At 37.8% G+C, this 12,660-nt stretch overlaps 1 protein-coding gene across 1 annotated transcript; it reads left to right on the top strand.

Moving 5' to 3' along the window:
• The first annotated feature begins 5,136 nt into the window (after positions 1-5,136).
• foxq1a (forkhead box Q1a) lies at positions 5,137-6,789 on the top strand. The gene has a single exon (XM_027176972.2). It carries the CDS (start codon positions 5,324-5,326, stop codon positions 6,296-6,298), a length of 975 nt encoding a protein of 324 aa, XP_027032773.1. The 5' UTR covers positions 5,137-5,323; the 3' UTR covers positions 6,299-6,789.
• Positions 6,790-12,660: the final 5,871 nt, after the last annotated feature.

Raw genomic sequence — 12,660 nt, 5'->3', positions numbered from 1 at the left:
TTCCCCTTTAACACCGAACATCCAGGGAAAACGTTACTCGCTAACACTCACTCGATTAGACTCGAATCTCATCTCTGCCCATCTCTGTGTGTCAATAAGAATGCCATCAGTCAGAAGACAGGAATGCAGACGTCTCTCCACACCACTGCATGAAGCGCGTAAGATAGCAGCAGCGTGTGGAAAGAAATACGAGGTTGATGCCATTAAAAAAGGTCACAACCTTTTCACGATTAGGGTGTGAAGCGTTTTTGCATGTTTTCTCACAGGCATGGCCAGAAACAGCCCCGGATGACAATTCCTGCTACCACCATTATGTCAAATATTCAACCAGGCAAACAACACCTTGAGACTGGGCTCACACACAGGCCTCACTTTTGTTTAGTTTCAATATTATTAACTCACGGCATCTTAACTGCTTTAATTAAACGTTTCTGACTTGCTGCACAGTGAAGCGACTTAACTGCAAACCACCCACATGATTCATTCACAGCATTATATATATATATATATATATATATATATATATATATATATATATATATATATATATATATATGTCTCATGGTTCATTTGATGTGTTTATTTTTACTCGTTTAAATTAAATCTTTTATTTCTCGTGATTTGTTTGCTATTTATGAATTTATATTCACAAGCATATATTTATGTATGATTATGATTTTTGTGACTCATTTTTAGTATTTGAAAAAAAAATATTTTCATGTGGATTGTGTTTGCTGTTACAAAAGAATCATTTGGTTTCGGTTTTAAATTTGAGTTTAAAGTTAATTAATCGATTAATTAATGAATATATTAATCGATTTTTTTTTATTTGTCGATATTTGCGAATAAACAACAGCATTTTCATTAACAGTATTTTACGACATGTAATGCTCTTTTTAAAATGATTCAAAAAATAATTTTTTTAGGATTACTGCAGGTATTTTTATGCACATGTTTCATTGTGAATCGTGATTCATACATATGATTCACTTATTTTCACAATGCATTATTAATGAATATATACACCTATTTTTTTTTTCTACACATGATTTTTACACGTTATTCATTTATGCTCATGTCACTCGTTTCATTTATTTATACCGTATTTGATTCTTTGGCTGGATTAAATGCAGAGAACAAATTCTGTGTATGAGTCACCTGAGTGTCACTCTGAGTGTCACGTCACTTAGAATCATATAGAATTATTTCAGATGATTCTTTATTAATGACTGATCTTTTTTTTTAACAAATAATTCAATTATGTTTGTGGGTGTTATTTTTCCAAATGACTCATTAATTGAATAATTTAGAAAAAAAAACAAAAACATAAAAAACAAATATACATATATGACTTTTAGATTCAGTTATTGAATCACCTTCAGTTAATGAATCATTTGAATCAAATCACATGTGATTTGTTGTCAAATGCAGGTTATTTTCACATATTTCCTATTTATTGATGTCTTGTGTGTGATAACAATAATCAAATGTTCCCTTTAAGGTCCCTCAGGTGTCTGTTAAAAAAATAAAAAAATCTCATGATCTCATGATCAGACGAAAATGAAATGTGTGTGATTTGGTTACAAAAGCTACAAAGGGGTGATGTTTGGGTTAGGACGGGGTTACCGTTCTTTTTGTGTGAAATCCAAAACAAAATCCAACCCGCATGCCGCCGCTTGTTCACGTTTGCCCAAATCTCTTATGAAATCAGTAACACACTCGAGATCGAGCTGCCGATTAAGCCATCCGATACATTCTGAGCGCTGAAGCACAATATCCCAAGTTCATCTATGATCTTCTTTTTTAAATATCTGGTAAGAGAAATTCTCTGGGTGTTGGTGGAAGTGCGTGCTGTTCGATAACCGTCCTCATGAGAAACAATGTCGTGACAGCATGTGATTAGTACTTTACCACATTCGCTGTCTTTCATAAGCTTGTGAATGTCACAAATGACAAAACGCATGTTATTACTCTGTACACTTGTGTCAGACGTTGCTATGATATATCACTGTCATGCCGGGGCATGCAAGCTCTCTCTGTCTCTCTCTCTCTCTCTCTCTCTCTCTCTCTCTCTCTCTCTCTCTCTCTCTCTCTCTCTCTCTCTTATTCCAAATGCACATTTAACACTGCAGTAATCCTGTTCTTATTTGTTTTTGTTATTTGAAATACAAACGTATTACCTTACATACAAACACACACCGTTTATATCTTCACGTCCAAAGGAAATCTGTGCGTTATTACAAATTCTGCTGATTCTTCACAATTCAAGACGTCTACTGTTAATGTTCATGTTAAAGTTAATGCTAATGCACACGACTCATTCTATACAGCTGTTGATGAAGAAGCTACCAAATTACGACCCTCCTAGGATCATTGGATTGTGTCTCAAAGCTTTCGGCCTTGTCTCAATCAGCCCTCTATGTCCCTAAGCCATAAATCAGTTCATCATGTAGACACGGAGGGCTTTTAAGGAATCACTAGACATTGTAACACTGATGGCTCACTTTCTGGTCACATGGCTATTTTTTTTATTGAATGCTACTTTATTTCCATTTTATGTTGTTTAAAGTACATGAAAAAAAGGGGGGATTTTGCAGTGCATCATGGGATTATAGAGAGACTTCCTGATTAGCGCCCTGACTACCGAAGTAGAGAAGAAGAAAAAAAAGAACAAGAAGAAATCAAGACTATATTATTTTTTATTTTTGTTTATGGTTTTGTTCAGTGTGTCATGTCATGTTTATTGTAAGGAACACAACACATAGCATTGTGCTGTTTTGGGAAAATAATTAACATATGAATTAAAAAGATGAATATTTTCCTGCAAGTGGTTTATTCCTCTTATACTACAACAACTTTCTCAAGATAACAGTTGAAGGAATGGCGTTTTATCCGTTTCTGTTTACTTTTAATGATTCAGTAACGTTCAAGACGTAAAAAACTTGAGCTTACTCACTGCATTGTCTAATTGCTATGGGTTTGAGGATGGGAACCAGTGATAAATTCTCCAGGCGAGATGAGCTGCTACCTGATCTCCAATTGTCCGGTGGTCCATCACAGTGTCCTGTTTCTGCCTCTCAGTACTATGAAAGAAATTAACATTGTTGCTCAGCACCAAGTAAAAAATAAGCGTTGACACCGAAGACTTCCATAAACATCACCTGCTCATATGCAACAACTATACAGATGAACTATACGCAATATGCAATATGCTATATGCAAAAACTATACAGATGTGTACAGTACACGCTCTTACTATAAAAACAAAGACATTTTAGAACTGTTATGGGGAATTAATCAACACATTCCAACCAAACAGAGCCAAGAACTGCAAAGAATCCTGTTACACAGAACTGATTTAATGATGTGGTGTTTATTCCGTGGAAACATTGTCGCTCCTGATTTCGACGTTGTCTTTAGTACAAAAAATGAAGAACTGATTCAACAGGACACAAAGCGATTACTGATTTGAGCTCAGTTAAAAGTGGAAAATGTAAATGCTACCAGTCCTCACGCTTAACTTTAACAGTCATCATTTCTCTAAAGGAAAGATGCATGTACTGTATGCGGTCCTCTAACAGGGAGGCATTCAGTCATATGGATCCACATAGAACCTTTAAAGGTCATATTTAATAGCAATTATAACAGAAGAGCAAAATCTCGAATGCATTGAATATCATCCACGTCTTTTGGGGAACGTTGTTCTAGAAGGGTGCAACTTTGATGGGTTATTAAACTTTTCTGAAGATGATGTTTCCTGCACTTAATGTTCCTCTATACACTTTTAACCAGCGCAACTTACTTTTATCTCATTCATACAGCTGAGCAATCGAAGGTTAAGGGCCTTGCTCAGTTGCCCAGGAGTAGCAGTTTATCGCTCCTGGGAATCGACTCACGACCTTCTGATCGTCAGAAACGACATCATGCAACACCTTCACCACTGAGCTACTACTACTTCACTCTTCCCTTACACACTCTTATACAAAAACGAAACCCTGTTGGTTCTTCAAGAGTTCACAGCTTTCTTAAAAAGCTCTGTGTCGAACCCTTTGCCCTGAGGAATGTAGAGTGACATATTTTTCACTGAAGGACATCCTGTAAAAAAAACAAAAACATACTGTCTAGGTTCCAGACTGAACCTTATCTCCTAAAGGTGTAGCTGATTATGTTGTTTATCGTTGGCTTCAGGTTAATAATTTTATTAAATAAATCTTATCACAGATTGCTTGGAATGTGTCTGATTTTAAATTAGAGATTTGAATGAATGATCAGAAAGTTTGTTTTGTTTTCGTCTTTATTTCTATTTTCATTCCTATGTCAGGAGTAAATCGTGTCTAACAGTAGCACACTTTAAATGCTAGGCATTTCTTGACCAAACCCTGACGCCTCTGCGTCTATTTATTTAAGAAATCTAAACTGACGCACTGGGACATATTCTTCTCAAACCTGTCAGGACCATCCGTTATTGACATAAGATCTGCCTACACGCTTTACAAAAGATGTCATTTAAGCCGAACACACACAATCACACACACGTAACCTGTGTGGTGACCTCCGTTTTGCACACACCTTTTACGCACGTTATTTGGGGCATATTTCCAATCAGTAGTCATGAAATATTTCCACAAGACAATAACCTTTACAGGTTACTTACATAAACCTGTCTGAAATAGTCTGCGTAAGAAAATACACCCCCAACACCACACACACACACACACACACACACACACACACACACACACACACATACACACACACACACACACACATACATTCCTCACCCTACTTAGAAAATATGTCTGGTAAGCGCACGCCACCTGCTTGTGTGACATGAAAGGGAATTCCTGTTTTGCACAGGTGAGCCGCAGGTAAAGCAGGTGATCTTAAACAGAAACCTCTGCAGAAATCAGGCAGACGTAAACAGATGCCAGGGACGCAATGTTATATCTTATTAATGCCGTAAATACAAAACGAATGCATTATACGCGTGTTTGTTCTTTCTTTTCTTGTCGTTGTTTGTATAAGTGTCATTTAAAAACGGATTTATTTGTTCTCGTGAATCAGGTTGAATAAAGCTCGAGGCTCCGCCTCCGTAGGCAGGTCTCGAGGTGTCGGAGCTCTATATTAGACAGCTCTCTATCACATATTAAGTGTCCTCGCACTTGTGCAGCTGCTCTTTCAATCGAAGTTTGAGAACTTTCATCTCAAGCCTGGTTGAACTTCCAAACAAAGCGACTCCGTTTGAGTTTCGGTGAACAGCGGGGATTCTATTCTTCTAATTGCTTTTTTCTCTAAACTTTTTGTGAGCGCAGGACTTGTGATCATGAAGCTGGAGGTTTTCCGCGGGACGCATCACCACGCGAAACCACCGGAGACGTGCAGCGACGCTGAGACCAGTGTGCCGTCTCCGCTGTCCGGGGAAGACGAACTGGGGTCAGATGGTGATTGCGCAGCACACAGCCCGTGCGCACCTGTCGCGTCTTCCGCCGCCATGTCCTCTGCAGCAGTGCGCATTGAGGGCAAGGACAAAGGCAAGCCTTACACACGCAGACCAAAGCCGCCTTACTCGTACATCGCCCTGATCGCCATGGCCATCCGCGACTCCAGCTCGGGCCGCCTCACGCTCGCTGAGATCAACGACTACCTCATGCGCAAGTTCCCATTCTTCCGCGGCACCTACACGGGCTGGCGCAACTCGGTGCGCCACAACCTGTCGCTGAACGACTGCTTCCTGAAGGTGCTGCGCGACCCCTCGCGCCCCTGGGGCAAAGACAACTACTGGATGCTGAACCCACACAGTGAATACACGTTTGCCGACGGCGTGTTCCGGCGACGCAGGAAGCGAATTGGCAAAAAATCGGGCCGGGAGCAGGATGAGAGCACAAACCAAGCCTCCACGGACTCTATAAACGCGCCCTCAGCGGCAACCAAGTTCACAAGCCCGTTCGCCATCGACAGCATCCTAAGCCGACCTTTCCGCAAAAGGGAGCAGCCGGAGGACATCGCTGCGGCCACTTGGCATGGGGGTGCCCCCGCACCAGCGCCTTACGTCACGCGCGGGGCACCGCTTCACGCGCTGGTGGATGCAAGCACCGCGGTGCACACGCTCCGCGCCTACGGGATGATGGGCGTCGCGTTTGAGGACTTGGCCGCTGGGATGCGGCATGACAGAGACTTTCTCAGCGCTCCGCTAAGCTCAGATCGCCTTCCGGTCCCGAGAATTACACCAAACACCGCACACGCGTCCACTAAACCTGGAGCTTTTCACCCGTTTCAAATAGACTACTTATTATCCTAATGGCGCACAGGACAATGTCTTATTTGGCACTTTATTCGTACTGGACTTTGAACAGAATACATTTCATTAAGAAGTTGCCACCAGTGATCTGGGAACTTTGTAATTAAATGGAGTACATGCACAAATACAGGAAATGATTTCTGCCCTGTCAGTAAATACTGTTGTGTAATAATGTAATATCATGTATTTATGATGTGCTGTTGGTCATTTTCCCCTCGTGTTTCCCCAGATTCCTTTCTTGTTCAGGAATGTGGCTGCAGTGGGGATTTTTAAAATATCAATTTGCTTACTCTGTCGTCTTTGAAAACAATGACACTGACAGCTATATGTTGTTGCTTTTGCTGCAGTTGTTGTTGTTTTAATGAGAAGGTCAGCTTTTCACAGTGACAAGCTGAGCTCTGACTGTAAACTGGACAGCACTTCTAATGTCTACTGAAAAGAAAGAATGCATGCGAATTTTTAAACTGAGCAATAAAATTTTATTTCTGTTATCAAACTGTGTGAAATAATTTGATGACTGAAAACAAGAGAGGAATGTTTTTCGTGTGTTTATGCTTTTGTTTGCATGTTTATAAAATTACTTAGAATAGGGGTTTCTTATATACGAATATTTTGTGGGTTAAATATATTGTAAAGCGAAAGGTAAACAAAAATCAATAAACATGTCGTAAAATTCAAGGTCAAAATATGAACTAAAAATCAGGCCTAGTCCTGACATCAATAATCTAGTGATAATAAAATATAATACTGTGCAATAACAGTAGTGATGACAATAACACAGGTTTTTTTTTTACTATGAATGTATTTGAACATAATTTTGTTCATTTTTGACTTGTAAACAAACGTTTGCATAGAAATACGTAACCCATCTTAGCCCAACTAAATCTAGACCTCTAAGAGATCCTTCATGTTATGTTTATTATGATAAGATTTTTTAAAGGTAGTGGTAGAAGGTTCGAGCAGCTGTCCACGGTCCTGAAGCCCAACTAGGGTCACAGCCATTAATTCATATATTTTAGTCTTTTACTGTGATAACACTAAACTCTGTTAGTGTCACTATCTCAAGAAAGTCATAAAAGGAAAAGAAAACTCTAAATGTACAAAATCTACAGATATAACCAAAGCATTAAATTAATTATAACAACAATATGTTGAATCCGGCTGATTAGTGAAACCCCCTTCCATGAGGACACGCCCACTTCAACAACCTTAGGCTTAGCCGTGACTCAGCAAGTCACGTGATCACTAACTCGCCTTTAAAATAAATCTAACAGCTCGTTTTAATGGACATCTTGGCTCAGCTAGCTCTAAAAAAAATCACCAATATAATAATAATATAATATTTGGCAAAAGATATCTCAAAATAAACAAAATAATCTTAGTCAGCACACGTGACACATCAACTCCCATTGTTTAGAGATTTAAGCACTGTATGGCTTTAAATCCTGCTCTTCATTTCCTCCGTTCTGCATGTGGAGTCTGGACACTCCTACACACTCACATCCTTATAAACATGTGTTATAATCATTGTGTAAAGGAACATAATCTATTATTACATCATATATTATTGATTACAGTATATTTTAGTAACCACATGATGAGGTCAGGTTTGCGTTAATTCATATAATGATGCACATAAAATGCAAAAACTCGTCTGCTTGTGGAAAAAAATGCAAATATACTTTAGTTTGTTGAATAAAAGTTTCTACGGATTATTAAGATAAACAAAGTCTGTTTATGCAGAGAAAATCAGAAAAACACGAACATAAAAACAGACACGTGAGTGAGCAGATATCACATGAACTTCAATGATTACATTTTGTATTTTTCATCAAATAATTAGGGTCGAAATATAAATAAATAAATGAATAATCAAAATAGATAGATAGATAGATAGATAGATAGATAGATAGATAGATAGATAGATAGATAGATAGATAGATAGATAGATAGATAGATAGATAGATAGATAGATAGATAGATAGATAGATTCAAGAGTAACGTTTAATTAGATAATAAAATGTTACCCTATAGGAAATAAGTATGGGACAGGAAAAACTTGTCATATGATTATTTAGATAATAATAAAATAAAGCGACTACTAAACATTTTAATTCTACAAACACATTTTAAACCACATAAAGTCTATTTCATGTGAGTAATTTAATAATAAATAGTGCAGTAAATGTAATATTATACCCAGAAAGGAGAGAGAGAGAGAGAGAGAGAGAGAGAGAGAGAGAGAGAGAGAGAGAGAGAGAGAGAGAGAGAGAGAGAGAGAGAGAGAGCATTTTCTGCCTTCTTACTTAAAACAATTTCAAGAGAGAGAGAGACTAGGCTCTAAAAAAAATCTAGGACATTTTAACTATAAATTTTAGCCTGATGCTCAGTGAAGTCTCACTCGTGTTGAATTAGCTAATCAGCTTCAATACACCCGGGTACATCAGCACACATGAGTACAAGAGCACTGTAGATTAGTTCATTCAGAGCACAGGGGGATTTTTGCTGTGCATTTTTATTTCTCTGCACGCTGTAGTAGTAGATGGAGCAGCTGTAGCGTATTAAGTAGCTGAGAGAACCTTTAAATACACTGTATGTCGGGTTATGCGTCTACAAAACCAGTCAAAAAAGACGCATGTGAGTGGTGTAGGTGAAGATACTAGACCACGTGACCGGGTTGGTACAGGTGACCATACAGTCATAACGTAGAGTCAATGCTGCAGCCTACAGGTAGCAATGAAGAGCGTCTTTTAAGGAGGCAGCAGAAGATTTAATTAAATGTGTCTTTTATTTTCCTTTACTGTTATTTACTAAATCACGTGAATGAATGAATGAATGAATGAATAAATAAATAAATAAATAAATAAATAAATAAATAAATAAATATTGTTTGCATCATTAGTACAAAAAGCTTCAGCTAATTAAGTGCACGCGCTGTACTTTAAAAGCTTTAATATCGACACATTTTGAATGTACATTTTTTTTCTAGCTTTTTTTGCACAATCACAATTTTTTTCCTGTCTAAAAGGAAAAAAATGTTATGAAAAAGCTTGGAGCTCGTCTAATCATAAACATGTGCACACGATTTAACATGACATTACTTTTGCTGTTGTTACATCATTACATCTTACACAGAAGACAAATGTCTCATATAGGTCTTTGTTTCCCTGCCTCTATCTATCTATCTATCTATCTATCTATCTATCTATCTATCTATCTATCTATCTATCTATCTATCTATCTATCTATCTATCTATCTATCTATCTACCTGTCTGTCTGTCTGTCTGTCTGTCTGTCTGTCTGTCTGTTAAACCAGGAAGCGGAAATTGGGCCCTGACAACATATTTATTTAAAAGTACATATTCTTAGACTAATTGCTGAAAATATGTGCCTAGTTTATTGAAATAATTTCTTAAATGTACAACCTAAATGCGCTCAGTTTATTTTAATCAAATCACAAATGTAATCTGTCACTATGAAACTAATTCAGATATTTATTTGTTTATTTCCTATTATAAACAATGTGAACGAGGAGAAAGTGGGGGATTAGTCAATCACAGGCGCCTCTCTCAATTCAGTGTTGATGTTCTTTTTTGTTTTCTTTTTCTTCCCAGAGAGCGGACACAGACGGATTTGGGAATTCAGTATTTATGTTTTCTGTCTAGGACTACAAATATCCGCCTTGAGAAAGATAAAAAAAAAAGAAGAAGAAGAAGCAGAAAATACTGCGAGGTCATTATTCTACACCATTCTACACCCTTCTACACAAACCATTCTATACCATCCTACACCATTCTACACTATTCTACACCATCCTACACTATTCTACACCATCCTACACAATTCTACACCATCCTACACTATTCTACACCATTCTACACAATTCTACACCATCCTACACTATTCTAGACTATTATACACCATCCTACACAATTCTACACCATCCTACACTATTCTACACCATTCTACACAATTCTACACCATCCTACACTATTCTACACTATTATACACCATCCTACACTTTTCTACACCATCCTACACTATTCTACACCATTCTACACTATTCTACACCATCCTACACAATTCTACACCATCCTACACTATTCTACACCATTCTACACAATTCTACACCATCCTACACTATTCTAGACTATTATACACCATCCTACACAATTCTACACCATCCTACACTATTCTACACCATTCTACACAATTCTACACCATCCTACACTATTCTACACTATTATACACCATCCTACACTATTCTACACCATCCTACACTATTCTACACCATTCTACAACCCATTTTCCAAGTAAAACAGAACCAAAGGCTGTAAGTCTAATTTTAGTTAAATGGGTCACCAAAAATAAAAGAAGAATCCAAGCACAGCTTCTGGTATCATAACAATGTGTTCCCAACACCGTGCTCTTACAGAGCTAACCTTTCAAAAGTCTTTCAAGTATGTTTTTTAAAGTTTTTTTTTTTTTGCGCCGAGCAAAGCTTCCTTTAAGGCGGTCGCGCATCCTGAACGCAGCAGGGATATTAGGTTTGATGTTGCCGGAAATTCGGTGGATATTATTATTTTTTACCTTTATTGTTATGGTGAGAGTTGATTTTATCTTCGCGTGCCTTTTACTTCGGCTCTTTTGATGAAAGCAAATGGCTTTGAAAGCATAAACGCAGGGTTTTTTGTTGTTGGTTATTTTGCGTATTTACGACCATCCAGAAACCATGAAACACTTTTATTATTCTTTTTTTTTTTTACACAAATAGATTTAGTAATCACATTTGGTATTTTTTAAATACAAAAAAATAAAACTAATTTTATTTTTATCGGTTTCCCTGATTTATTAAGGCCTTCTATCAGCATGTCGGAAAATGTATTTTTGTATTCATTCATTCATTCATTCATTCATTCATTCATTCATTCATTCATTCATTCATTCATTCCGCGGTATCTTACAATACAATGCAAATTTAGCAAAGCTGGTGTAATAACACACCTACACACGCATACACTTTTTTATTTTTATTTTTACACACACATTTATTTAATACTCAATAACAATGACAAGTTACAATAAGTGAAACTTATGAGTATGATATATGGCTAAAATCTGCTCTGATTTTGATTTTTTTTTTCCATGCCCAGTCTAGTTTGGTAGGACATACCTATAGCTAATTAAACTCACTTTCTACAATTAATTAGCTCGGCTCTCCAGGGATCCCGACTCACGGTTGTAAACTGAAACCGCACTGTGTGTGGCATCCAGACTCGGAGCGGCCTGATGGAAAAAGCCTGCTTCCACTCAAATGTCCAAGTCATTTATACAGAACAGCCCTTTACAAGCACGCGCGCGCACACACACACACACACACACACACACACACACACACACACACACACACACACACACACACACACACACACACACACACACCACCCCCATCCACGCAATTCTGAAAACGGATGTTCAAGCTCAGTCTCGTTATCTCCTTTCCTTTAACTCTAGATAAATTAAGAGTTCACAAATTACACCATGGAGATATCTTCTTCTGCCAAAAGGTAACTTTTAAGGTTAAGCTATCTATATGATTCCTGAGTGCTAAATTATTGGTGGACTGATGCTGCACGATATTGGAATATACTCTAAAAGATATTATTGCAATATTAGTAATACAGGTTTTTTTTTTTTCGTTTTTTTTTCTTTACTTATTATATTATAACACAGTCTTGCATGGGATCAATCACTAACCCAAGATGATAGGTTAAGGTGTTGAAGTGAATAAAAAGAAGAACATTTATTGACTCATTGATGCACATTTTCAGTCAAAATGACATCAATAAAAAAAACTGCACCACATGAAGACTTTACCTGGTGCATACATTAGATATGTCAACAAATATATCGATGGAGCTACGGTATAATTATTCTGTACAACAAAGAATATATTCCAACTACTGAATAGGCTACGTTGTGATTTGGAGAGGAATAAATATCACTGAGATAAAAGGTCACGTGTCTTGCAAATCCATCCAAACAATCGATTCCATGAGAATCGCGTTCATTATCCTAGCCTCATTTCGTCTTTGACGCTTGTACCGTGAGTGAGAAAAGCGCCGGTGATTAATCACCGTGGTCTGGCGTGTGGCGCTGTTGACTGAAACGTCGGAGAGATCCGTGATGAACGGCGTGATCGCGTGTATCGGGCTCATGTGCTATGACTCTGCACAAACTCCTGCTGCTCTGATAGATGGACACGGGCCAGACAGGGAGGAAGAGTGGGGTGGGTCTCAGTAGAGAGAGAGAGAGAGAGAGAGAGAGAGAGAGAGAGAGAGAGAGAGAGAGAGAGAGAGAG

This window comes from Tachysurus fulvidraco, chromosome 1 (genome assembly GCF_022655615.1).
Source record: "Tachysurus fulvidraco isolate hzauxx_2018 chromosome 1, HZAU_PFXX_2.0, whole genome shotgun sequence".
NCBI lineage: Eukaryota > Metazoa > Chordata > Actinopteri > Siluriformes > Bagridae > Tachysurus > Tachysurus fulvidraco.
Note: the sequence above shows the minus strand (reverse complement) of the source record. Positions and strands in the feature narration are given on the sequence as shown.